Genomic DNA, 26,844 nt, shown 5'->3' on the forward strand with positions numbered 1-26,844 from the left:
CAAGCAGCTTGATTCCCGATACCATGCTTTACCTGCATTACTGCATTTCATCTTCACAACACCCTGCGATGTGAGTTCTGTTACATCACCTGCATTTTACAGATGCGAAAACCTAACACAAAAGAGATGCAGTGATACATTCGAGGCCACACAGCTAGAGAAGTAGCTGGGCCGGGATTTGGATCCATGCCTGACTGCAAAACCCACATGCTCAACCCCATATTCAATTGCTCATATCACTAAGTATTCATAATGGTACAAAGCAACTGCATTTATATTGAAATTATTCTGATTATTATTCAAATAATGATTAACATTTTTGCAACGCCCACGAAGTGCCAAGCTCTGTACTGATTTACATAATAATGGCTAACAATCGCTGTGTATTATTAGGACCCAGGCCCTGATTTAATCGTCTTAGGTATATTATCTCACTGAAGCCTCACAGAAACCCGGCGAACGGATGCTATTATTATCCTCACTTTACAGGTGAAGAACGCGAGGTTCACCATCGATCCAAAATCAGGTGGCTTAACTGTGAGCTGGAAATTGAACCTACAATTGCCCAACTCTCTCCGGTCCACCAGTCACCCTCTTTATTTCTCCCAGTTTCTGCTGTGACTTCTCCCGGGCCCACCACTCCCCTCTCTTTCCGGCAGCAGGCCCCGCCCCTTCGACTTGAGTGCCCGCCCTCTGGGCGGTGCCATGATCTCGGAGTCTGTGGAAAAGACCGGGGTCGCGACAGGCTCCGCCCCCACGAATAGACCCTGTTTCGATTTGTTCCGGTGCCCGCGACCGGGAGAAGGTGACACATCTATTGGCTGACGACATCTGACAGGCAGCAAACGGAGGGGGCCGCCCACCGGCCCTCGCGCGGTTCCTTCTGGGAGTTGTAGTCTCAGACGCTCCATTCCCGGGGTGGCGCGGTTCGGACTCCGCGTCCCAGCATTCCCTGCGCGAACCCCGGAGCACTTCCGCCCTGTTGTGAAGTGGGTGTCTCGGTGGGTGAGTCCGGGTGGCGGGGCGGGGGCAGCTGAGACTCAGGCTCTGGGATGGAGGCTTAGGAGGTGGTGGTGTCCCAGGGGACCAGGGAAGGTGAGAGGGGAGAAAGAAGCTCTTCGGTCGGGTTGGGGGTGAGGGGTGGCCAGAGGATGAAGCGTCCGGAGATGGGGAAGGGTCATAGAGGGGTCGGGGATGAGCGGGGAGGTAGAAGGCCCTGGGAGTGAGACCTTTCTCGGTCTGTAGGTGAGGAGACGGAGAGAGGTTCTGGAGGTGGGAGAGTCCTAGAAGGGTCTGGAGACCACGGAGAGAAGGATAGAGGGTTCTCGGTCCCTGGCAAGAAGTGAAAAGGGCCTGAGCTTGAAGCCCGACCTTAAAAATAGTGTTCCAGCCTCTACCTGCCGCCTCGACAAACATAGCATATTAGATACCCCTTTACACTTCCTCTCATAGTTGTGACCTCTGGAACCCAGTAGGTGGGACTGGCTATTGTGTTCGGCCCCAAACCAGCGCCCCCTTTCCTTCTGCCTGATGGAAGTGAATGGCACCATCGTCCACTTTAGCCAGGCACCCTCTGATTCCTCTTGCATTCTTCCACATCCAGGATCTTCAGGGCCCTCTGTTTCCTTTATGTGTCCTGAATCTGCCCCTTTCTGGTCAGGGTTTTTGCTGAACCCTCCCACCTCTTCACCTTCCCAGCCTGGACAGACACATGGTAGCTAGTGTCATCTATTTTACCCACAAATCTGATTGTGCCCTCTGCTTAAAAACTTCTTGGCTCCCATGGCCTGTAGAATTAAGTCCAAACACCTTAGCCTGATGGTCAAGATCTCCATGAACTCCCTCTGCAGCCTAATATTGTGCACCCCGTGTTCCAGGACTGTTTGGTTTTCCCCATCTCTTGGAGAGGCTGTTTGGTTTTCCACCATTACGTATGCTGTTCTCTCAGTTTAGAGCACACTTTCTCGCCCCATTGTCTGCCAAGAGAACCATTCTTCCAAGAACCAACTCGAATGTTACTTTGTTCAGTTCCCTTAAGCAGATTAAGTGACACCCCCCCCCACGCCAGTTCCCACAGACCTCTTTTACTGCATTTACCACATTTGATCATAATTATCTGTGACTCTTTTTTTTTTTTCCTGTCTCTTCCACTTGACCGTAAGCATCTTCAGGACAGGGACAGTTTCCGAGTCACCTCCATTTCCTCATTGCGCAGCCCAGGGTCGTAAATACTTTTTTTTTTAAAGATTTTATTTATTTATTCGACAGAGAGACAGACAGCCAGCCAGAGAGGGAACACAAGCAGGGGGAGTGGGAGAGGAAGAAGCAGGCTCCCAGCGGAGGAGCCTGATGTGGGGCTCGATCCCAGAACGCCGGGATCACGCCCTGAGCTGAAGGCAGCTGCTTAACCACTGTACCACCCAGGCGCCCCCCAGGGTCGTAAATACTTGATGTAAATCAAGTAAATCGGTAAACACTTGACTACTTGATGCATGTGTGAGTAATGACAGTCCAGGGTGAGCTTTGCTAAACCGGTCTTGAAGACTGCTACTTCTGGGGGGTTTCTAGGGGCATGAGCTTTTAGTCTTCTCCTGCCTGTCAGGGCTGTCTGTGCTGGGCGCTGAATTCCTTGCCTATGGGAGTTTAAGCCAGGAGTGGCAAACACATAGAATGTGTGCTGCCACTTCTCCGTCCTGTGTCTGGTGGCTGTAGCGAATTGGTGACAACACATGTTGACACGGGTTTCAGAGTCCTTAGTGCAGTTGACTGAACTTGGTGCTTTATGTGAAGCCCATTTGCTCTCCCTGGTTTAAGCCCTTAAATGTGAGGTCCAGTTACTTTAAGCAGTGGCCCGGACCATCAGCCCAGTAAGCTTGGAAGCCTTTGGGGACTCCTCATTTCTTCTTTGGAGGTCACAGACTAGTCTTGGCCTTTGCCACGGGATTGGGGCAGGTTTCTTACCAACCCACTGTTCAGTGGGTGGGCTCCTTATGTCCACATCCACACTCAATACCCCAGGAGCCAGGATGCCCCTCAGCTTCCCCGTATTTGTAAAGGGACCCTGACCCAGTCAACACCAATCCCTCATTGCTTAGGAGGAATCTGTACCCTTTCTAGGTCTTCCGGGATATTGGAAGAGACCTTTGAGATCATTTAGCTGAAAGATGGTAAAGTGACGACAGTCCATGCTGAAAGAAGCCTATCATCATCCTCTATGTAGTCCTGGCATTTGACACAATTTTAAGTTGGTTGCCAATATTTAAAAATCCAGAGTTAGCTTCTCTTGGAAAAAATAGAAGGCCTGGGAACTGGGCCAGTGTTCTCTCTAGTGCTCCGTAGTTAGCCACAGCCCCCGCTCCACTCCTGTACCCGTTTACATTGCCTGGCCCCTGTAGCCATGAAATGTGTAGCCACTGATTCTAGCCTTCCTGCCCCTTTTCTCTGCTCCCATCATACTAACTGGGGAATCTGGGACAAGCGCGGAGTAGGGTCAGGCTGTAAGCTGCAGAGGCCACACGGCCTGTCCAAGGTCACACAGCTGATAATGGCAGGAGTGGAACTGAAACCCTGATTTGCTCCCTCCACCCTTAATGTTGTTTCCACTCTCCTACCATCTTCTCAGGAGTTCGGATGATTGGCAGACCTAGAGGAAGCTGTGTGGTGCAGTTGAGAAAAATGAGTGGAAAGAGTGAATCTTGGCTGAGTCCCACCTCGGCTTCTTTCTAGTTGTGTGACCTTAAGTGAGGCTTCTTCATAGAAGCTCGGTTCCCAATATGTAAATTGAGGCTATGGACTCATACGTTACAGGATAATTGTATTCTGAAGTTAGCACAGAAGGTGGAAATCACATTTAGCCAAAAATCACAGTCACCTTGAAAATCCTTTGGCAAGGAGCCATTTAGAAACCAACACCCTGTCTTTCATTAAGCTAACCAGCACGGCTGGGTTTTCTTGTTTGAATGTCAGACGAAAGAGTTGGCCTGTGTTTAGCGATCCTGCTGTATGAAACATACTTTGCTCACACCCTAGAAAGGAAGGTTGGAGGGAACTCAGACCAACGGGGACCAGGAAAGTCATGCTCATTCTGGAACAGACACCTAGTGAATGGAACTGGGGGCACCATTTAAATTATGTGCTTCCTTTCTCTTTCTGGTGTTTGCATGCAGTTTCGTATGTATAAATTACAGATCAGTGTAGTGGACCCCACACCAGTGACCCCTCACCTGCTCGCCTGGGGGACTCAGTGAGCTTATGAAGGTGGAACACTTAGCAGCAGGGCCAGCACCTCACGGGCACTCAGGGGATGGGCACTCTTTGAGACTGCTGGTCCTAGCGTGGCCCGGATACTCCTGGTCCTCTTAGGACTGTCGAATGCCCTTGTCTATTTTTTTCCTTCAGCTCTGTGTAAAGTCCCCCTGCTATTCGCTGACTGTATTGACCTCCCTCTGTGGATAGGCCGCTATTCATTATCTGTCTAAGAGAGTAGCGGAAAAAGCTTTCAGATTTGTATTTGAAACTAACCTTTGGGACTTTCAAGTCTTCCCAGAAGAAAATACCTACTATTTGAGACTCCGGGCTTTGGGCCTGGCAGAACTACTAATTGCCTATTTTTTTTTTTTTTTTTTTTTAGTTTCTTTTTTCTTTTTTCTTTTTTTTAATGTTTTTTTATTATATTATGTTAGTCACCATAGAGTACATCCCTGGTTTCTGATGTAAAGTTCGATGATTCATTAGTTGCGTATAACACAAAATAATTGCCTATTTTGTTATAATGTTGTTCTCTCTGTGCAGGAGCACAGACTTCTTTGCTTGCTTATCGACTGTCTCTCTCATGAGACTGTAACTTTCATGAAGGCGGAGACTGTCCCAGTTACTGGTGGCTCTCCAGCTGCCAGCACCGTGAGGGTGCGTAGCAGGACTCTGTAAATGACTGGTGGTGACGGACCTGGTGTGAGAGGGCGACACAGACGGTTTTGGACTAGAGCACGAGTAAGGCCGTGGTTAAAAAAAGAAATTTCATGAAAAGTTAATTCTTTAGCTTAATATAAATGATGGACCTTCCATAGCCTATTAGGCTTTCAATGTACCAGATTTACCATTTTTTTTTTTTTTAAAGATTTTATTTATATATTTGACAGAGAGAGACAGCCAGCGAGAGAGGGAACACAGCAGGCGAGTGAGAGAGGAAGAAGCAGGCTCATAGCAGAGGAGCCTGATGTGGGACTCGATCCCGGTACACCAGGATCACGCCCTGAGCCGAAGGCAGACGCTTTAACGACTGCGCTACCCAGGCGCCCCCAGATTTACCATTTTAATAAAAGGCAACAAAGCTGCCAATGACCCTGCTATTTATCAGGCACTGTGGAGTGAGATGGGTGAGATGGAGTCCTGGCCCTAATCATACAATCCGGTGGGGCTGTCAGAGGTCAGAACAGGGAGCTACAATGGTGTAGGAGAACACCTGTGTTAGAGCCATGTGCCAGCTACTTTGGGACCACGGGCACGGGGAGGCGATTCTGGGAGAGCAGGGATGGGGGCAGGGCAGGGCAAGGGCATGACCTGGTAGCCAGAGAACAAACAGGAAGTTGCCAGGTGCTCATGAGTTGTGTTCCTCACCTCCTTGTGTATGTGGAGATCTGCAGGAAGGCTTTATTTTGCACCATGCTTGCCCTGTTTCCGGACAGTCCAGTCAGAGGGCCTAAAATCCAAATACCCCCCTCCTCCAGTCTCAGTTCAGCTGCATCATTCCCACTTGGGGGTAGCTGATAGCCTCCTTTGAGGGGGTGTTTTTTATGTCATCTGGATTTGTTGGGAATGACACAAAGAGCTCGTTTGTCCAGAGAAGCCAGCATGAGTGTTGTCAGAGTCTTCATTGTATAAAAGAAGCAACCCCAGATGTCCACTCCACCAGCATTTACTGAGAGCCTCCTGTGCGTGCACTGTGCTTGCTGCGGGGGGGGGGGGGGGAGCGAAGGGGCCAACTATATTCCTCGTCCTCAGGCTGTAATCTCTCTGGGGCCACACATACACACGCTCTTGTAATACTACATAGAATGTGGCCTGTGTGACATAGATGGAAATAAAGAGGAGAAAAGAATTCCTTCTGGCATGAGCAAGGAGGTCATTTAAAAAAAATCTAGTGTGTGCGGAAGGGGATTAATTATACGCTTGCTGCGTGACACGTCACCATCGTGAGCTAACCATTGTCTCACTGTTTATGGAGCGCTTCCCGCGTGTGCGGAGCCCTGGACTAGTAAGCTTACGAGCTCGTGGGTAAGAGAACTACAGTACAGCGTGATCAGGCTTACGGCAGAGAAAACGTAGGTGGCGTGGAAGCTGGTGGCACAGGAACGACTGAATCTTGTTTCAGGGCACAGGGAGGGCCTCTTGGAAAAAGTGCCATTGAAGCCGAGACCTAGCTAGGTGAAGAAAGGGAGGGCACTTTCCAAAGGAGACTGTCTGCAGCCCACGGGAGGGTTCAGAGGGCAGCAAGCTGTGCGGCTGGAATGCCCTGACTGGCGGGAGTGTGGCAAAGAGATGAGCTGGGGACATGGGCAAGGTTCACACTTGGTCCTGAGGGATGTAGGAGGTCACCTGATGGTGTTCAGCAGGAAGTGACCTGGTCAGACTTGGAGCTAGTCTGGTGGTTGTGTGAAGAACCCCAGATTGGGGTGAGGGGAGAGCAGGCAGGGACGTGAGCTAGGAGGCTGGCGCCGTGAAAAGTTTGGCCATTCACTGGCTTGAAGCAGTGGCATTGGGGGTGTAGGTGCCTAGAAGGCCAGGAGGGCAGAGTTTGGTGATGAATTGGATGTGAGGGTTGTTGGAGAGAGATGATGAGCAGATTTCTGGTGTGGGTAACTTGATAGAAGGTGCTGCCTTGGGGGCCGGGGTGGCTCAGTCAGTGAAGCTTCTGCCTTCGGCTCAGGTCATGGTCTCCAGGTCCTGGGATCGAGCCCCATGTCAGGCTTCCTGCTCAGTGGGGAGTCTGCTTCTCCTTCTCTCTCTGCCCTCCCCCCCTGCTTGTGTGTTCTCTCTCTCAAATAAATAAATAAAATCTTAAAAAGAAGAAGGTACCTTGGCTGGGTGGAGAGCTCTAGAAGGATAAGTTTGCCAGAGAAAATGTTGAATTCAGTTTGTGGCCCACTGCGTTTGCGGTACCTAGTAGACAGTCAAGTAGAAATGTCCTGTAGGTGGTTGGAGTTGGGGTCTGGAGGTCTAGAGGCAGGTCCTGGTGGGAGTTTTGGGAGTCATCAGTTTTGAGATGGTGAAAAACTCCAAATGGATGGGTTGACCAAGAGGGAGTGTAGAGTGAGAGGGATTTTGCAAGGAGAGTACCCTTAGCAGAAAGCCAAAGGTCTGGGAAAAAAGGCCTTACGGAGGGGGTGACATTTGGAACCCACCTTGAGGAAAGGTCAGCCTTTCGGCATGCGTGGAGGAAGGCAGACATGCTGGATGGTGAAGGCCTCGATGCCAGAATGCAGTGTTCTGGCACGTGCCAGAGGACTTCGTACTGTGCTGTCCTCTGAGGCGTGCTGGCCGCTGGTTTGGGGGCCGGGTTGTGGTTTGTCTCCCCGCTTATGCTTCTTCCTCTCTTAGCACCGCCACCCCGGGCTAAGGCAGTGGAAGGTACAGGGGTCCTCTTACACTGTCCCTTGTCTCCTCTGCCTGCAGAGCCTTGGGGAGCATTGCCTCTCCTGGGAGCCCCTTGAAGGACACGCCTTAGATGCAGGAAGACGTTGAACGAGGACAGCCTGGCTGAAGCGAGGTATCCAGGACCGACCATGGCCGTGGCCCTAGAACCCCAGACCCAGGCCTCTCCCCGACCGGAGCCTGAAGAACTCCTGATTGTGAAACTGGAGGGGGACTCGTGGCGATCAGAATCCAAACTCCGGGAGGAGGACCACGACTGCGTCCCTGGGCCTGAGGCCTCCCGCCAGCGCTTCAGGCAGTTCCGGTACAGGGATGCGGCGGGACCCCACGAAGCCTTCAGCCAGCTCTGGGCGCTCTGCTGCCACTGGCTGCGGCCAGAGATCCGCCTCAAAGAGCAGATCCTGGAGCTGCTGGTGCTGGAGCAGTTCCTGACTATCTTACCCGGGGAGGTGCAGGCCTGGGTGCAGGCGCGCCACCCTGAGAGCGGCGAGGAGGCGGTGGCCTTGGTGGAGGATTGGCACCGAGAGGTCCGGGCTGCGGGCCAGAGGGTGAGGCAAACAGTCTCTTCTCCAAGGAGTGGGTCAGGCGAGGCGGCGGGGCTGTGACTAGCTTAATTGCCAAAACCGCGGCGGTAATAATCGTGATTGTTGTTGTTATTGACCTGCTGACCTGTATTGAGCACTACTGCGTACCCGACACTGTTCTCGGTGCTTCCCACGTGTTATCTCATCTCATCCTGTCAGTTTGATGAGAACGGTCCTGTTACCCTGATTTTACCGATGAGGAAACTGAGGCACAGGCCAGGATAGGTGGGTGGCTTGAGGACACACAGCCCCAGACAGTAGAGCCGGAATGTGTACGCAGGCAGCCTGACGCTGAAGCCCGCGTTCGGAACCACTGCCCAGAGTGCCTCCCGGGACCGTATTCGCGGTGCGGGTGACTTGTGTTATGTTTCACATGCGACGAAACCTTTGGGTGCTGAAAGCAGAAATCTGGGTGGACACAGGTAGCATTATCATCCTCACTAAGGCCCCCAAACTCACGTGGCTTGCAGAGCTCAGTCAGGACGAGCCAGAGCCTAAACCTAGGTCCTCAGGTTCCAGGTTCGATGTTCTTTCTACGACACGACACATGTCTCATCTGCAAACCGTGGGAATTAAAATACCTCGGAGGCACGAGGCTCAGATGGGTTCGTAACTGACATTCCCTGAGCGCTCACGGTGTGTCAGACACCGTTCTCAGCTTTCTGTATGTGTTGCTCATCTCGTCGACACAGCAGCCCCGCAAGGTAGGTTGCTGTTCTGCCACCCGTTTTAGGCTGTGTGAGCAGAGACTCAGAGGTAAGTAACTTGCCTAGATTTATATAACGAAGTGGTAGAGCCGAGATTAAGGAAAGTGAAAGCATCGTGGATTTAATAGTCGCAGTCTCACCAGTTTGCAGGAGACCGAAGGCCCATGATGCCATGATGATTTTTCTGTGGCACCGCTTTTTTTTTTTTGAATCCTGCTTTTGAATCTGGCATGTGTAGAACAGAGTCCTTGAGCTGGCTCCAGGCTGAGCCAGCCGCCTAGAACCTTCATCTCAGCATTACCCTGCTGCTTCCTCTTGTTACAGGATCAGTCGCTTTCGTGATGTTACAGTTCATCACATTTTGTTGGGGGAGATGATAGGTTTGAGAACATCCCTTGCAAATGGCAGGGGTTTTCTGTAAAAGGTAAAGCTCTGGACAGATGTGAGATCAGGGGAAGAAAGGTTTGTGGTCTGCGGGTTGGCTCTTTGGATTCCTGATTGAAGACACAGAAAGCGTCCTATTTGAAGTTACAGAACTAAGTGTGAGCGGGTGGACCTTATTTGAACATACCAGCCCGCCCTCGTAGATTATTTCTTGTCAAGAAACCAGCCGTTCGTCTTAAGTGGCAGTGGAAAAACAAATGGAAATCTTAGGACTTCAGAGCTGAGAGATGAAGACCTTGAGACCCAGAGATGAGAGTCGATTTAAATCAGGGGCTTTGTGACTCTTTATCTGTAAAATGAGAGGGTTGGACTAGACCAAAAGTTCTCAAATTATACCCCTGTGAGCTGAGCCGAAGTTGAACTGCATCTAAAATTGGGGGGAGGGGGGGAAGTAAGGTAATGGAACATTCTCTGTGATGTATTATTTTCCTGTGACTTTTATTTTTATTTTTTAACTTTCTCCCTGCTCCTGAGTGCTGACAAATGTCAGAACAAATGGGTAAGTAGCAAAGGAGCTCCCTGCCCCCACAGATGTTACAGCTTGCGATTACACTGCAGGCTACCTGCCTCAGTTACGTTTTCTGCAAGTGAAATTTTTCCCAAGACTTACCAGCTAACTAGGTTCCTCAGAGAGAACCGCCTGGAAAAGGCGGCGCTGCTGGGCTCAATGTCCTCCAAGATACTTTCCTTGAAGAGACGGTTCAGCTCTGCCGTTGGGTGGGTTTTGGCTTGTTGATTCTGTCGTCACCTCTTCCAGAACCCTCTCCCCGTCAGGTGCGTAGGCATCTAAAAGAATAAAAATAGACGTTATTTTTTAGAACAGTTGTAGCTTCACAGCCAAACTGAGCAGAAAGGGCAGAGATTTCTCATATGCTGCCCCCCAGCCCACGTGCCCATCGTTCCCCACGAGAGTGGCGCACCTGTCGGGCTTGGTGCCCTTACACGAATGCATCATTATCACCCAAAGTCTATAGTTTACGTTGGACGTCACTCTTGGGGTTGAGCATTCTGGGGATTTTAACAAATGTATAACGGCATGTGTCCCCCATTATACTATCACGTACAAGGTGGTTTCACTGCCCTAAAAATCCCCTGTGCTCTGCGTATTTATCCTCCTCTTCCCCAAACCCCTAGCAGCCACTGATCTTTTCACTGGCTTCGGGGTTTTGCCTTTTCCAAAGTGTCGCATCGGTGGAAGCGTACAGGATGTATGTGGCCTTTGCAGATTGGCTCTGTCACCTAGTAGCGTGCATTTGACGTTCCTCCATTGTCTTCATGGCCTAACAGCTCATTTCTTTCTGGCGCTGAGTGACAGTCCATCGTCTGGACGTACTGCAGTTTATTCACCTCCTGAAGCTCGTCTTGGCTGCTTCCAGGTTGGCAGTATAAAACCGCTATAAACATCCGCGTGCGGGCTTTGGTGTGCACAGGCATGTCTGATGGATTCTTTCTTCATCCCTACCCAACCAGTATTCTACGGATTTTTTTCCCCTTCTCCTTGTCACTTGAATCTCCTTCTTTCTGTGTCTACAACTGCCATCCGCGGAATCAGAATGTTGCTTAGGCGTGGCCGTAGTCGGAGGAGCCCGGGCTGGGAGTGAGGGTGGTTACCGAGTCCAGTTGCACAATTCCTCTGGACATTGTAAGATTATAGCTTTAACAGAGACGTTGGTTTGTTTTTTCTTAACCGTGGAAGGAGGTTGTAAGCAGGTGTTTTCTCCCTATAAACCACACAGGACATTGGTGGATGGCTTCATTTGGAATGGCTTTTTATGCTCGGCCCATTCCTATATATTTTAAGGATAAACATCCCTGTCTTTGAGAGAAGATTGGAGTTTTCAGATCAGCTGAAAGATTTTTGGAGTTACAGTTTCACAAATTCAATAAGTCGATGAAGGTGGATGTTATTAATTTGAATCAAAAAATAAGATTCAGGGGCGCCTGGGTAGCGCAGTCGTTAAAGCGTCTGCCTTCGGCTCAGGGCGTGATCCTGGCGTTCCGGGATCCAGTCCCACATCAGGCTCCTCCGCTGGGAGCCTGCTTCTTCCTCTCCCACTCCCCCTGCTGTGCTCCCTCTCTCGCTGGCTGTCTCTCTGTCACATAAATAAATAAAATCTTAAAAAAAAAAAAAAAGATTCAGAGCGATGTATACAATTGCTATGTTTTCTATAAAAATAGGGAAGAAATAAGAGTCTGTATTCATAGATGCTTGTATATAAAGAAACCGAAAGGATGCGCAACAGTGGTTTCCTGTGGGGAGGGGCGGGGAGAAGGAGGACGCTGGGCAGATGGGGTGGGCACGGGGCTAGGCATGGGCTCTTTTCACTGCCTAGATCTTCATAGTTTCCATTTTTGAACCACCTGGGTATTAAAAATACCTACAGAAAACATTGAAACACATTTTTTAAAGTTCTGTAAGGCAGTGAGATTGTTACATTGTTGAGGCTTTAGGGCCAGGAAATAACATCTCCGCCTCCATCTCTGAATTTAGAACCAACGGACAGATCAGAAATGAGCTTTGTGATTGATAATGCTGAGTTGGGTGCTGTTTATTCATCGATTATTCCCTCTTATTCTATATATGTGCTCTGTGTCTCTGAGGGCTTCTGTGTCTGAACTTCTGCATTGAAATCGAAAGTGCCACTTTGGTTTTCCTTTTGAGTTACAGTGCCTCGTCTCTGCTTCTCCTGTTTTAAGAGTAGATGGGCCTTTCTCAAACAGCGTACTTTCATTCCATTTTAAAATTCCGTCTGTAGTTGGTTGCCCCTCCTTTCTCTTATATTTATTTTTGAATTTTCTTTGCCTCGCGGCAGGAATATTTAGAGCAATTAAATTTAGACTTATTGTTATATCTGTTTTTATCTTTTGACGGATACCTGGTTAACTTCTGTGTTTTCTTGATACCTTAAAAGTGAAACCGCCTATTTTTGATGTTTAGAGATAATATTTTTGTGTCATAAAATCATGTTACATGATTTCTTTGTTTACAATTCAGAAATGTTGGGAACAGTAGGAGCCTCACTGAGACCCTTGTGCGGTCTCCCCGTGTTGAACAAAACAGTAGTCATTTGGTGGTATCAGTGCTGGTCTGTTTGCTAGCATCAGCCTCACGGCTTGTTGTCATACTTTGAGTCATCCTTGGATCTAAAATGAGCCCGTGAGCCTCTGGACCACAGCCGTACTTGAAGAGCATTCCGTGCCCCAGCGGAGTTGGTCTTACCGAACTGACGATTGGGAATTTTGACTGTCTGTGTGTAGGAGCTGGGCTTGTGTGCAGAAGAGACCCGGTCCTTAAAGGCAATGCAGGAATCTCCGCCTTGTCAGCTGCAGCCAGCGAATCACTGGCCTGAGGCACAGTGCCAGAAGCAGTGGGTGAAGAAGTCCTGCCCCGCCCTTCCCAAGCATCTGGACACCAAGATGGCGCCCCAGCCCTTGAAGGAGAGTGGTGAGCGCCAAGAATCGGGGGACATGGAAGAGAGGGGAGGTGTAGAGGGGGTAAGGAAGGGTGCATGGGGTGAGGGACGTGAGGAATTCAAGGCAAGGGGTGAACTAGTGTCTGATGGCCATGCTAAGAAGGAAGGCAGGAGAGCGTCGTGCAGGAAGAGGAAGTTCCCAGTGATGTGGGCACACCCCACTGAGCTGAATCATGCCGCATGTTCAGGTCGGGTTGGGGCCAGGTGATCCTAGGGGTTTGAGCTGGCATCTTACAGACGGCCCTTCTCTCGGGGTGGCTTCGGAGCCGGACACTCCAGAAGGGAAGTAAAAGGGGAACATCTGCCCTGGCTAGCGGGGCAGTCTCAGCCTGATGCAAGCGTGGCCTTTGGAAAGCTGGGCCTGGGAGGGGATGGTTTTTGGGAACCAGAGCTTGGGTGTCAGAGACTTTTTCTTCTCCTCAGCTGTCCTCACTCCCCGAGTCCCTACTCTCCCAAAGATGGGGAGCGTTGGAGATTGGGAGGTGACAGCCGAGTCCCAGGTAAGCCGCTGTTTGTCCTTTCTTTCCTGTCCTGACTTCTCCTGGGCCCTTGCCCCCGCATGCTTCTCCTCTCTCCGTGGCCTGCCCCCAGCAGAAGGGCATATATCACAGGGCGTCAGCCTGTGCCCCCGGCACCCGATCTGCTGGGCCTCTCCTCAGTCATGCTGCTCCTTACGACGCCGGCCTCACACATGGTCTGCCTGTGTCCGTGGCCTCGCCTCGGGCCTGCTTGGGCCAGCTAGCTTTCCCAGGGTGTTCTCGATTGCAGTCCTTGTCTTGTACGTCCCACAGGAAGCCCTGGGCCCTGGCAAACACGCCGAGAAGGAGTTCTGCAAGGACCCCCCAGGAGACGGGTGTGGGAACGGTGTGCCCCTAGGTAAGGAAACAGCGCCCTCTCAAGAAGACCTTGTCTTCTGGTTTCTGGTACACTCAGTTCCCAAAGAATGTTTGTCACCCCCTTAAGACTCGTGACTCTGGGAAGTCTGGCACTTGAGACGCAGGAAGAAGGCATGCTCTTTGTGACCAGCTCTGGTGGCAGGGACGGAGTGTGGGGCGTGGGGTCTGCCTGCATAGCGGCTGGCAGCCGGCTTCCAAGAGCCTGCCCGCTTGGGGCTCATTTCCCCGGTACGTTCCCTGCGACTGTCCTAGGCTGTCTCAGAAATCCAGTCCTTTCAGCAGCAGACCGGGTCCATCTCTCAGGGGCAGACTCCAGGGGGCTGAGCCCATGAGACTGACGTACTGAACCACAGCGAGAAGTAAACGTCACAGGGCTCAAAGCTCTTGAAGCCCAGTGGCCAGCAGCTGGCTCTGTAGGCGCATCTCAGGGGGCCAAACAAAAATGGACCATTTCCCTGTGGAGCCTGGGGTCAGTGTGAGGGGTCAGACACGAGAGGGGGATAAAATGGAAGACCGTGCTAGGTCTGTCTCCTAAGGGGAGCTAAGGGGAGACACGGGAAGCTTGGTGGCACCTTTCCTGACAGTTGAACTCCTTTTTTACATACACCGTGATATCTAGGAAAAGTGTTCACAGCAAACTTTGGGAAATGCTGAACCACGTAAAGTTTCTTTAAGCGCTCAGCTCTTTCTGATCTAGTCTTCTTCAAATATTTCTTTTAATTAAAGGCTTCCTGTTTTGTTAGGGCTGGGAGCTGCTGGGACAGCAGTCCTTTACACATAGCTGCTAAGTGTTTTAAAAAATAAGGAAATGTATTTTCTCACATTTTTGGAAGTCGAGCGGAGGGCATGCTCCAGCCACAGCACGGAGTGGCTCAGCAGCGTCCTGGCGGACCTCGCTTCTTCGTCTCTGCTCTGCCGTCCTCAGTGTCTGTTTCGCACTCGAGCTGTCATGTGTCATAATCAAAAGATAGATGCCGATGTCAGTTGGGCTCACAAGTTTTCTAGCAAGAGACACACACACACACACACACACACACACGTATGCACGCGTGCGCACACACAAACACATACACAGGGCACGTGAGTGAAAGAGGGGGAAACGTTTCCTCCAACCATTAAATTCATTCTGGTTGGGCCAGTTTAGGTCGCGTGCCCGTCTGTGGACCAGTAACACTTACTCTTTGTGCGATGTGTTTCAGAACTACAGCAAAGAAACAGGTCCGTTAACGTGGGGAACTGGCACGGGAATTTCTCATCAGCCTCATGCAGGGAAATGATCTCTTGCAGGGGCATTTTGGACAAACGCTCTGCTCGGTGTATCATTTCTACTTAATCACTTCTCGTCCTGCTTTTGTTTAGGTGTTCCAGTTTCAAAACCAAGTATCAACAGCCAGCGAGAGCAGGGACCAGAATTTTGGCGTCCAAGCTTTATAAATTCCGGAAAAAGGAACACTGCAGATTACAGCCCGGGTAGTGAGCAAACAAGACCAGCTCAGGCACTGGCCTGGAGAGACTCAAAGGCCTGGGAGGAACCATACCAGTGGGACACGGAGGACATGAAGGTGTCGGGTGTGCACTGGGGCTACGAGGAGACCAAGACTTTTCTGGCAATTTTGAGTGAGTCGCCTTTCTCTGAGAAGCTCCGGACTTGTCACCAGAACCGCCAGGTGTACCGGGCCATTGCAGAGCGGCTGAGGGCTCGGGGCTTCCTGCGGACCCTGGAGCAGTGTCGCTACAGGGTCAAAAACCTCCTCCGGAATTACCGGAAAGCCAAGAGCAGCCACCCACCAGGGACGTGCCCCTTCTATGAGGAGCTGGAGGCCCTGGTGAGGGCGCGGACGGCCGTCAGAGTCACAAGCGGCCCGGGAGAGGCCGTGGCGCTCCCCAGGCTGGCGGACAGCGATGTGGAGATGGATGAGCAGGAGGAAGGGGGCTGGGAGCCTGAGGAGACGGCAGAAGACTGTAATGGTGATGACCTGGCCACCGATGAGTCCGTCCAGGGGCCCAGGCTTCCAGGGGGCCCAACTCTGTTCCAGAGTCGTATCGGTAAGAACAAGGGGGTGTAGCAGGTCCAGATGCGAATTCTCCTGCCAGCCAAACCTCTGCTCCCTGAGTTCAGGGCGTACCGGATGGCAAGTCTAGATTGTTGCCACTGGAGTAAGCTGGGAAGTCCTCTTCTTCCCTCCTATGATCAGTTTCCTAGAATGAGTTTTCTCAGCTATAGAAACCACCTTTAAAACCTTAAGGAACCCTGAAGGGCTAATTCAGTATCCGTGGACCTTGAACAATGCAGGGGTTAGGATACCAATCCTCTGCTCCGTCGAAAATACGCATGTAACTTTTGACTCCCCCCAAATTTAACTACTAATAGCGCGTACTGTGGACCACAAGCCTTACTGGTGCCGTAAATAGCACATATTTCATATATGTATTATATACTGTATTCTTACAATAAAGTAAGCTAGAGAAAAAATGTTATTAAAATCATAAGGACGAGAAAATACATTTACAGTACTGTACCATATATACTGTACACATAAAGCCCAATCTGCGTATTAGTGGACCTGTGCAGGTCAAACCTGTGTTGTTCAAGGGTCAGCTACATTTGTGAGTGTGTCACTAAGAGGATGGGGAAGGTTATCCTGTTACACGAACGAACTTTTAATTTTAATGTGTGATGAGCACATCAGCCTGTGATTTCACAGACAGTAAATTTAGGTAAAGAAAGATACTGAGTGACATATTTATCATGTAACAGAAATCATGACGGTATAGCGTTGAACACGTGACATTTGGGAAACACCCAATCATTGTAAAAGCGGAAATACGGAAGCCCAAGAGATGAACTGTCTTATCTAAAGCTACGCAGTGAGGTAGGGCCAGAGTCAGGGTCAGAGCCCAGAGCTCCTGTCTCCAGTTTTCTGTGTTTTCCCCCTCCACCATGCTGTCCCCCTGGGCTGCATCGTTTATCTACAGAGGACCTCAGAACAGACCACGTCCTTTTCATTCCTCCACAAAAGGAAAGGGCATCCTCAGCTGGATGCTATTGCAAGATTATTTGAAGTCCATTTATGTCTAGGGATTCTCAGTTCCCATGTTTGTTAAGAGGAAAGTTCATAAAATAACTAGAGGATGTATATGGAATGGATATAGAGAAAGTCTCTTGGATCCCAGCTTAAGGCCTTTCCCCACAGCGAAGCCAGAGGAGTGGGTCACGTGGTATAATGTGGCCACCGAAGTCCTCTTCAGCTAAGACTCAAGAGTTAATGGAAACTCTTAGAAGGGGGCAGGGTGGGAGGCTGTAGCTTACCTCTGAGAAGCAAGGGAATAGTCTTGGCTGGTGCCCCGGGTGCCTGGAAGACTTCTGAGGTGCCTGTGTTCTAGGCATTTGGTGGGGCAGGAACCCTGAACCCTGATGACCCAGGCAAGTCTCATTATGCCTCACGGTTCTGAACTCTTCCCTCCTGACAGCAGGTGTGCACTGGGGCTACGAGGAGACCAAGGCCTTCCTGACCATTCTCAGCGAGTCCCCATTCTCTGAAAAGCTTCGCACCTGTCACCAGAACAGCCAGGTGTACCGGGCCATTGCGGAGCGGCTGTGTGCACAGGGCTTCCTGCGGACCCTGGAGCAGTGTCGCTACAGATTCAAAAACCTCCTTCGAAGCTACCGGAAAGCCAAGAGCAGCCACCCACCAGGGACGTGCCCCTTCTATGAGGAGCTGGACTCCCTGATGAGGGCGCGGACTGCGGTCAGAGCCATGGGAACCCTCAGGGAGGCAGCAGGTCTCTATAGGTCTGGGCAGAGCAGTACCGAGGCTGATGACCAGCAGGCCTGGGATGAGATGGCAGATGAAGATGCCATCAAATCTCCAGCCCCACGTCCTAATACCCCGGATACCGGTAAGCCGGGAGTAATTCGATGCCCGCAAAATCCGGAAGCATGCAGGGAGAGCAAGGGGGCCAGCTCATTATCGTTTGTCTCTGAGCTATAAGAGAGAATAGAAATGAATAGGAAAAGCGTTTGTGATTTGCTCAGATGATTTAGTCTCTAGCTTTGTGTAATCCCCAGGTGAGATAAGCAGCCAGGTCTTGATTTTACTGGGATTTATCTGGGAAATTATAATTTTATTCAAAGTTTATTCAATATCTCATGGTGTGGGCTATTTGTAATGTGCTAGAAGAAGGAGGTGTTCAGTATTGAGTAGAGGGATGGGGGAGTTGAGCAGAGACTGACTAGCTGGCTGTGTGGCCTGGGCCTCATGACTCCAAAGGTGGGGTCATCATGTTCCAGGCTCCGCTCTCTATTTTGCAAGTCAGAAATTTACATATGCACCCAAACTTGATCAGTTTCGTGTTAGTCACATTACAAGATGTGAACAGAAAATATGTGATATAAATTCATGTTAGTTAAATTCACAAGATACAAGGTATATAAATAGATGTTAACTAATGAATGAAGAAAAACTGCATTTCTTTCTGTTTTAGGGTTTGAGATGAGGCATAAGGATGAAGACCAGATTTCGGAGCAGGACATTTTTGAGGATTTGCCTGGAGCCTTATCAAAATGTACTAGAGAGGATGTTTGCCACCCTCCTGACTGGGGGCAAGACAGTGAAAATGAAGGCGAAGGTGAAGGGCAGTGGGGAAACCACCCCCAGGAGCAGTGGGAGGAATGTTCTTCTGAAGAGGACTTAGAAAAACTTATCGACCATCAGGGCCTGTACTTGGCAGAGAAACCCTACAAGTGTGATACATGTGTGAAAAGCTTCAGCCGGAGCTCCCACTTCATCGCCCACCAGCGGATCCACACAGGTGAGAAGCCCTACAAATGCCCTGAATGTGGGAAGAGCTTTAGTGACCGCTCCAACCTCAATACCCATCAGAGAATCCACACTGGAGAGAAGCCCTACAAATGCCTTGAATGCGGGAAAGGCTTCAGTGATCACTCCAATCTTGTCACCCACCAGAGAATCCACACAGGGGAAAAGCCCTATAAATGTGGGGAATGTTGGAAAAGTTTCAACCAGAGCTCAAACCTCCTGAAACATCAGAGAATCCACTTGGGAGGCAATCTTGACCATTGTGGTGAGCCTGGCGAAAACTTGGGCCAAAGCCCACCCTTCAGTGCTCACTGCAGGAACTCCGCAGAAGAGACATCTCTTGAACAACCTCAGAGTGCCAGTAAGAACTTGAACTCTGGCCCACACGGCACCAGCTCAGGGGAAAAGCTTTACCAGTGTTCTGACTGTGGAAGAACCTTCTCTAAGAGCTCTGCCCTCATTAGTCACCAAAGAATCCATACGGGAGAGAAACCATATGAATGTGCCGAATGTGGGAAAAGCTTCAGTAAGAGCTCCACACTGGCTAACCACCAGCGAACCCACACGGGGGAGAAGCCGTACAAGTGCGTGGACTGTGGGAAGTGCTTCAGTGAGCGCTCCAAGCTCATCACACACCAGAGGGTGCACACAGGAGAGAAGCCCTACAAATGCCTCGAGTGTGGAAAGTTCTTTCGTGATCGTTCCAACCTCATTACTCACCAGCGGATTCACACGGGAGAGAAGCCTTATAAGTGCAGAGAATGTGGGAAATGTTTTAACCAGAGTTCTAGTCTGATTATTCACCAGAGAATCCACACTGGGGAGAAACCCTACAAGTGCACGGAGTGTGGGAAAGACTTCAACAATAGCTCACACTTCAGTGCCCACCGGAGAACTCATGCAGGAGGGAAAACGTCATAGGAGACCCCCCTCACTCCTGCCACAGCAAAAGAGATAAATGTATATTTAAATCTCTTGAGATCGTAAGATATATGCTAGAAACTTACCCAGTTTTTAAGCTTGGTGTAGACCCAGGGAAGCTATCTTGGTATAATCCAGGTTATTTGGAAGTGAATTACAAATGCTAAGGATCCAGATTTGAAGGCACTTTTTTTTTTTAATTTTAAAAAATTTTTAATTTTTTTAATTTTTATTTTTTTTAATTTTTAATTTTTAACTTAAATTTAGTGTATTATTAGTTTCAGGGGTGGAATTTAGTGATTTATCAGTTGCATATAACACCCAGTGCTCATTCCATCAAGTGCCCTCCTTCATGTCCATCACCCAGTTACCCCAGCCCCCCACCCACCTCCCCTCCAGCAACCCTCAGTTTGTTTCCCAGAGTTAAGAGTCTCTTATGGTTCGAAGGCACTTTTCTTAAGTGTAATTTGTTTTTCTCTTATAAAAGTCCCCCATGTGGTCCTCAGGCTGTCTTTACATTTGCTGTCACGGGAAGACTTTATCAGTGTTCGAGCCAGACTGATGACGCAGGGGATTAGAGGTAAATCTCTGCTCACGAGCAGTGATTCCAGACCTCAGTGTGCCTCTACGCGGTCCACAGGTCCGCACGGTCCTTTGGCACATCAGCAAGTCTCATGCGTGGCAGCTTTCAGTTGGGGCGTATCCATACAGAAGAACTTTGAGACTGGAGAGAGGCGTGATTGGGAATCGGTGGGCTAAAGCAGACCCCCGTGACCTCAGCAAAGGGGAGGAGCAGCAGTGATGTCATTACTAGCTATTAATAATAGCAAAGGTAGCCAGTATCGGTTGAGCATTTGCTCTTTGGCAGGCTCTGTGCTAAGCACTTTGTACACATCCTCTCACTCCTTACGGCAGCCCTGGGACGAAGGTACTAATCTCCCGATTTCCCAGAGGAGAAAACTGAGGCTTGGGAAAGCTAAGTAACGCGCTTGGGTGGCATGTCTGAAAATAGCAGGGGCAGACTTTAACCAGATCTTTCTTTTCTTTTTTTTTTTTTTAAAGATTTTATTTATTTATTTGACAGAGATAGAGACAGGCAGCGAAAGAGGGAACACAAGCAGGGGGAGTGGGAGAGGAAGAAGCAGGCTCATAGCGGAGGAGCCTGATGTGGGGCTCGATCCCAGAACGCTGGGATCACGCCCTGAGCCGAAGGCAGACGCTTAACCGCTGTGCCACCCAGGCGCCCCTAACCAGATCTTTCTGTCTGTGGTGCCTGAGGTGTTCCTAACCATTGGACCGTATCCCCTTCCACACTGGGGCAGGTAACTCAGGTGCAAGGACCCCAAAGCACTTTGTGGACCATGTTTCCTACTAAAATTCCTTTATGAATTCTCCTTTTAGCAAATACGGAAACCAAGAATCCCTGAACATGAAAGGGTCTGGGATGGCCCAGATTGGCAATGCTTGGAGCAAGGCTGAGCTAGTATTAAAGTACTCGATGTGGATTTCCTTCTTTGCAACAATGTGGGTGAGAGATACAGGGGGGTGAGACTGGGGAGAACGGGCAGCCACAGTGTACCTCTTCCCACGGGATACCACTTCCACAAAGGAAATGGGGTTTAAGAATTTCCCTTTTCTCCAGGAGTCAGTCCTTCTTGAGTTAGACTTGGCTGAATTGAATGCTAAGCCTTACAAAAAACCTGGGCCTGCGTTTTTGCCTCCCCGGCCCTTTTCCTCTTGGTGGAATCTTTGTTCCCGATGGCCATGCCATAGCTGAGCAGAGGGGAGGCGGGAGGAGTTGGTGTGTGCCTACTGAGAGGGCTTCGAACACTGCCCCGCATCCCAGGTGCGTGGCACAATTTTATCCTGAGCCAGCTTGTCCCAGGCCTGCCCAGTGCTTCCTAAGTGTTGGCCTTCCCGCACAGACCAGTCGGAAGGGCTCACCCAGGATGGTTTGCTAATTTGCATACTTTGGCTTTCAGAGTTTCTCCTTAGGAGGGTTTAAAAATACTGACCATGGACTTTGGTTTCCAGAGGATTTTAAAGGAAAATCCCTGTCCTGACATCTCTGCCCATGACATCGGGATGCCGTTGTGCCCTGGTTATTTCGTGGGCTTGGGAAGTACCTATCAGGTGGTGGGTGTGATGGGAAGAGCAGAAGTTTCTATTCACATGTGAGGGAGTCAGTGGAGGGCTCTGCACTCCCACAGAGAGAGATCACTTCCACGCCTTCCTCTGCTTCCCGAGAACCAGCTTACCCCAGGGCCACTGCCCGTCCACTCCTTGCCAGTTTACCTCTCCTGGCGCCCATGATCTCTGAGGGGCAGGGTCGTGGGTGAGCCTTGGGTTCGCACCAGCAGGTTATCTGCAGTAACAAGATGAAACACAGGGTGCCACGTGAGCCGAGGGGAAGGGGCTTCCAGGCAGAGGTGTGGTGGCCTGGCAGCATGGCCGAGGGTGCGGGTGGGCGCCAGCGTGGCTTAGGACCGTTGGGGTGTAAGCTGAGAGGTGGGCAGTGGTGAGAGCTGAGATGGGAGGGTGCTGGGGCGGCTTCCCGGACCTCACCTCTGAGCGGAGCTGGGACATCAGGCTGCGGGCGACGCGGATGTGCGCTGAGCGGAGCTTGGCTGTGCGGCCGTAGGGGCGCTACTGCAGTATTCCAGTTAAACGTGAGGGTCTGGACTGGAGCAGTGGGTACCTTGAAGGGGAGCAGAAGGATTTGAGAGGTTTCAGAGGCAGCGCTGGGGACAGCAGAGGAAAGCAAGAATGCCTTGGGTGACGGGTGGAGCATGTCACCGTTCAGAGCTGGGGCCACGAGGAGGAGAGGCAGGAGGGCAGAAGGTGACAAGGTTGGTTCGGGACATTTTGAACTTCAGGTGCCCGAGGGACATCTGAATGGCACTGACTGCAGCAGGGCTTTGGACTCGTGGCCTGAAGCGAGGGGACAGCTCGGGACCAGGGAGTCCCCTGTGTGCATGGGAGTTAAACCACAGGAAAGGGAGTACGTTCAAGTCCTCGAAATACCGGGTCTAGGACAGAACTTGAGAAGCACCCGAGGGAGAGCAAGACGCTCCTCCAAGGAGTTCTAGACGCTCCCCGCTCCTACCCCCTCACCCCTGTACCCCCCGCACACTCCTGTCAGTTTTTGGACACTTTCCGTTGCTGCCGATGCGTTTTCCCAGTGTAGTCCCGAGTCTGGAATCTTCACTGTGGAAGCCAAGCCGAGCCGTCTACCCCGACTGTCGCGGGCACCCCTGCTCTTGGAGGTGTGCTCGTGTCTCACGCTTCCAGAGAGCAGCTGGGGCCCTTGCTGTGACAACAGGTTCAGCCTGAGAGCGCGGGCGGCGGCGGACGTCCTCCGGCAGGTGTCTGCTGCTCCGGTAACGGGCTGTGTCACGTGACGCGAGTCAGGGGCGTTTCGGTCACTCGGCAGCCCGGGCCTCAGCCCGCGAGCCCAGCGCTCGGCCCTGCTGGGGAAACCGAGGCGGCGGACGGAGCCTGGCCGTGACCGTGCCCCCTTACTGGACCTCTGTACCCTCAAGAAGGCCTCGGCTCCTCTGAGGCAACCGGAAGCACGGAGAGGACTCCGTCCGCGGACCCCGCGGGGGCGGCAGAGCGAGGGGGAGCGCGGGGAGCGGGGCCGCACGTACCCCCGGCTTCCGGCCTTGGCTGCAGCGGGGGGCCCGCGGCCGCCCCGGCCTCACGGCCCCCACAGCCCCCGTGTCCTCCCACGCTGACGGCGGGGCGGTCAGGCTTCTCCCTGCCGCCTCCTGTTCGGGGAGCCCGGGGGGACAGCTCTCCAGGCTGCAAAAGGGAGCTCGCGTTCAGTCACTTGGCGGAGAAGGGTGACGCCCTTTGGGGAGGGGCGCCGAAGCTTCGCGTCTGGAGCGGCGGCGGCCGCGGCGCACGTCCTCAGGGCCAGACGGCTGTCGCCGCTCTGTCCTGGGGCTGCGTCGCGTCGGCTCCCCGCACTGCTCCAGGCGTGTCCCCGGCCGTGTGCTGCCCTGGGCTCTCCTCTTCGGAGCCGGTGCCCTGCCTGCCAGCCCGGCCCGAGGCACTGCTGGCTCCCCGACCGCACCCCTGTAGCCCCCTGCAGCCGTCTGCGGCCTCGGCGCACCCCCGGGGCGCGCGCGTCCCCTGTGGCTACACACTGGCCACAAGCCAGCATCCACACGCCTCCAGCCAGGCGGGCGCGGTCCGGCTCCTGCAGACTCGGGCCCCCAGTGTCCCTCCGAAGGGCATTGCCCAGCGGGCCGCAGTTACCCGGCTGCCGGCGAGCCCTCTGAACGGAGCCAGTCCCACAGTCAGAATCCAGCCCGGGAAGCACCCCCTTATCTGTTTTGGGCCCACCTGTCCTTTCCATGTTCCTCAGCACCCCCTCTTCTTAGCAGCAGACACCAGTGTTGCCCCGGCCCCCCGCTGCTCCTAGAGGTTAGTGACACGTGGCCAGAGGTCAGGGAAGGCCTGGCAGGAGAGAGGAGGTCAAGTGGCACCTAGGAGTCTGGGGTGGCAGCCGCTTCTTCCCACAGCTCCTGGCTGCTGTCTCTCCTGACATCTGTATTGACACGACCATGTCTTTAGCACCCCGTTTTCCCTCTGACTTGTGGCAGATCTGGAATTACCTCCCAGTGTACTTGTGGTGGCCCTCACTGTACTTCCCCACCCCACGCTGGGGACCTCGTGGCCCTCTGGCACCTCTCACCTGGTCCCCGAAGGAACCCTGGAAGGAGCCTGTGCTCGGAGACCCTGCCCTGGGCTGCCTGGAGGAAGAGGCAGAGAACATAAGAGGCCCCTCTTCTCAGTGTGGGTCTGTCCTACATTTCACGGCTGAGAGCTGCTTTGGTCTAAGAGCCACTTAGTTAAGTCAAGAGCATCAGAGCGGTCAAGGGCAGGACCCAGGTAAACAACTTCGCCCGAACACACCGCACAGGTAGAGTGGGGGTGCACACAGACATTGCTGTTCCAATCACGGGTCAGGGAGGGATTCCCCCGGTCTGTGCGGATGACTCTGATCCTGCCACCTGCCATCCCATAATACTTTCTGACGTCCCATTTGTTTTTCACATTTTTCATTGTTGGAAAATACCCCATAGTTGTGCCACCTAGGGGGTGAGGACCCCAGGAAGGAAGAGGAAGAAAACACCTGTACCTGCGAGGCTGGTCCTGGCTCCCGTGAGCCCGAGCAGGAGAGGAGCCCTGGGCAGCGGCTGACAGAGCCACTGTCACGAGAACCCCTGGAGAGTCACTGGGGCCCAGGGAGCCCCACAGCGGTGCCAGGTGACAATTGCGACACACAGGGGAAAGGACTCTTCTTCCTCCCATGTACAACGTGGCTTGGCTTCAGTACTTTGGGGAATTCACAGGGCACAGAGCAGCTTTTGCATTTAGAGGCAGTGGACACGAGCCTGAGGGTCAAGGACCGTCCCCGGTGGTGGAGGCGGTGAGCCGCTGCTCTGAAACCCTCCCTGCAAACTTCACTGGGAAGAGGGCTGGGCAGGGCAGGAGAACGCACCTGATGAGGAACCCCAGACAGCACCTGATGAGGAAAGGCTTGTTCGTGACCATACATGTGGCCCCCAACCCCACACCCCCGATGTTGCCCAGAAATAGAAGGAGGTGAGACTAGCCAGGCCGGAGGTCACGCTAAGCCTTTCTGGCACATTCTGGGCATGTTATCTCCAGGGACTCTCTTTGAACATCTACTATCCAACGAAAACCAGATATCTGTGATCAATCTTAGTGACTCCGAAATGAGAATGGAATGAATTTTGGCCACCAGGAGGCTCAGAGTTTCGATATCCAATTCTAAAAAACCGAGCAGGCCCTTTTTGGTTTGCAGCTTGGGCACCAATCCCCATTTTGGCTGGCTTTGTTTTCACTGCCTTATCTTTGATTATTTTCATTTTTCATTCCATTTCATTATTTTCATTTTTTGATTATTTCATTTTTCGGCTAGCTAAATCATATTTTGGGATGAAGTGGCCTGATACATAAATAAGTTATACTGATTAAACTGAAAGAAAACACACACTTGTTTTGGGCTCTTCTGGCATCTCTCTCATTACCCTCAAAGCATGGAGGAAAGGGCGAGGGGGAAACAGGATACACAAGTCTGTACAATCTCCCGTCCCTTGTGCTGGACTGACATCTTGCTTTCACTGTTTTCCATGGTACAAACTCATGAGTCATTGACTTTCATCCATGACGGGGGCTCCTTGGTCTGCTGACCTTCTCCATACACCTGCTGTGATTTCCCCTGGGACCTCTGTGCTAGGAAATCTGAGGTATCTGGGGCCCAAATAACACAAGGATGATTATGGATGAAAAGGAAGGAAGGTTTCCCAGAAGGCTGAATTTTACCTGGCTCCTCTGATTTGTCTCCCGGTTCAGGAACAGAGCTGACACACTTGGTACTCAAGGAGGGGACAGCTGGAGGGTCTTTATGGGGATTCTTTCCCCTCCTTCCTCCACCCACCTCTTCTGGTAATGTCCAGGAGACTTTGTGGCTCAAGACTGAAAATTCCTAATTAACTTTCACTTTGCATATTTGAGTGGGGCATAGGCAACTTTGCCTTTTCAACTCTGCTGTCCTTGAATGCTGGTTGTAAACTGGTGGGGGGGGGGAGAGTGATATTTCAGATTTTGACATGGCTTTGATCAGAATCTTCTGGAAACTGTTTCTTCCTGTAGGAGTCAGAATCTTGAGTGTTAGGTTCTAGTGGTGGCTGGGATGACTCATGTTCTGCACATACTGGCACAAAGATGAGATCTGGGGGAGAATTAGTCATTGTCTCCCTGGAAGAGAAGTTCTAGGTCTTGTTGGTATGTTTTCATGAGACTTCTTTCTGGCCGTTGCTCCGACAGTGACCAGCTCCACAGGGCTTGTCTTCCTGGAAGACAGGACAGAGGGCATAGGCATCTCATTGCTGTGCTCTTGCTATTAGCAGAGCCCAGAGGCCCGTTACAAATGTCAGTTCCAATCTGGGTTCAGGCTCATGACTCATCCCAGGCCACACCGCTAGTTCCATGGGAAAGCCCAGATTTCAGTCCGGCAGTTGGGCTCCAGGGCTTGCACTCTTGGCCATGCTCCACCAGTAGGTCCTTTGAAGGCCTGTTCCTGTGGTGCTCGAGCCGTCCACCTGTATCATCCCAGAGCTGTCTGCAACAGCCCCCATCTCCTGGACGTGCCCCTGCAATCACTGAAGACCTTATCCCCTGGCTGGCAGTCTTGTCATCACCGGGGGTGGCTCAGACGATCACGAGATGGCCATGCAGTCTTTGACCACTCCAGCTCAGCCACACTTGTCCTTGAACCCACCACCTCTGATATCATTAATGAAACTAATCCA

At 51.7% G+C, this 26,844-nt stretch overlaps 1 protein-coding gene across 4 annotated transcripts; it reads left to right on the plus strand.

Moving 5' to 3' along the window:
* Positions 1-925: 925 nt before the first annotated feature.
* ZSCAN20 (zinc finger and SCAN domain containing 20) lies at positions 926-21,004 on the plus strand. 4 transcript variants are annotated; one of them, XM_026516734.4, is made up of 8 exons: positions 926-1,001; positions 7,672-8,198; positions 12,644-12,830; positions 13,282-13,358; positions 13,650-13,734; positions 15,114-15,800; positions 17,226-17,654; positions 18,240-21,004. In XM_026516734.4, the coding sequence occupies exons 2-8, from the start codon at positions 7,782-7,784 to the stop codon at positions 19,493-19,495; spliced, it is 3,138 nt and encodes a 1,045-aa protein (XP_026372519.2). In that variant the 5' UTR covers positions 926-1,001; positions 7,672-7,781; the 3' UTR covers positions 19,496-21,004. The 4 variants fall into 4 exon arrangements, with proteins under 4 accessions (XP_026372519.2, XP_048077951.1, XP_057161357.1 ...); XM_048221994.2 differs by having other exon boundaries at positions 17,229-17,654; positions 18,240-20,011; XM_057305374.1 differs by having other exon boundaries at positions 955-1,005; positions 17,229-17,654; positions 18,240-20,011.
* The last annotated feature ends 5,840 nt before the right edge of the window (positions 21,005-26,844 follow it).

Source organism: Ursus arctos, unplaced genomic scaffold (assembly GCF_023065955.2).
Source record: "Ursus arctos isolate Adak ecotype North America unplaced genomic scaffold, UrsArc2.0 scaffold_32, whole genome shotgun sequence".
Classification (NCBI taxonomy): domain Eukaryota; kingdom Metazoa; phylum Chordata; class Mammalia; order Carnivora; family Ursidae; genus Ursus; species Ursus arctos.

What these genes read in the sequence shown, in the direction of transcription:
- ZSCAN20 (XM_026516734.4), top strand. Translation starts at nt 7,782, where the DNA reads ATGGCCGTGGCCCTAGAACCCCAGACCCAGGCCTCTCCCCGACCGGAG. An exon ending in CCAGCCCTTGAAGGAGAGTG is followed by an intron (nt 12,831 to 13,281) that starts GTGAGCGCCAAG and finishes TCTTCTCCTCAG; the next exon opens with CTGTCCTCACTCCCCGAGTC. An exon ending in TCTGTTCCAGAGTCGTATCG is followed by an intron (nt 15,801 to 17,225) that starts GTAAGAACAAGG and finishes CCCTCCTGACAG; the next exon opens with CAGGTGTGCACTGGGGCTAC.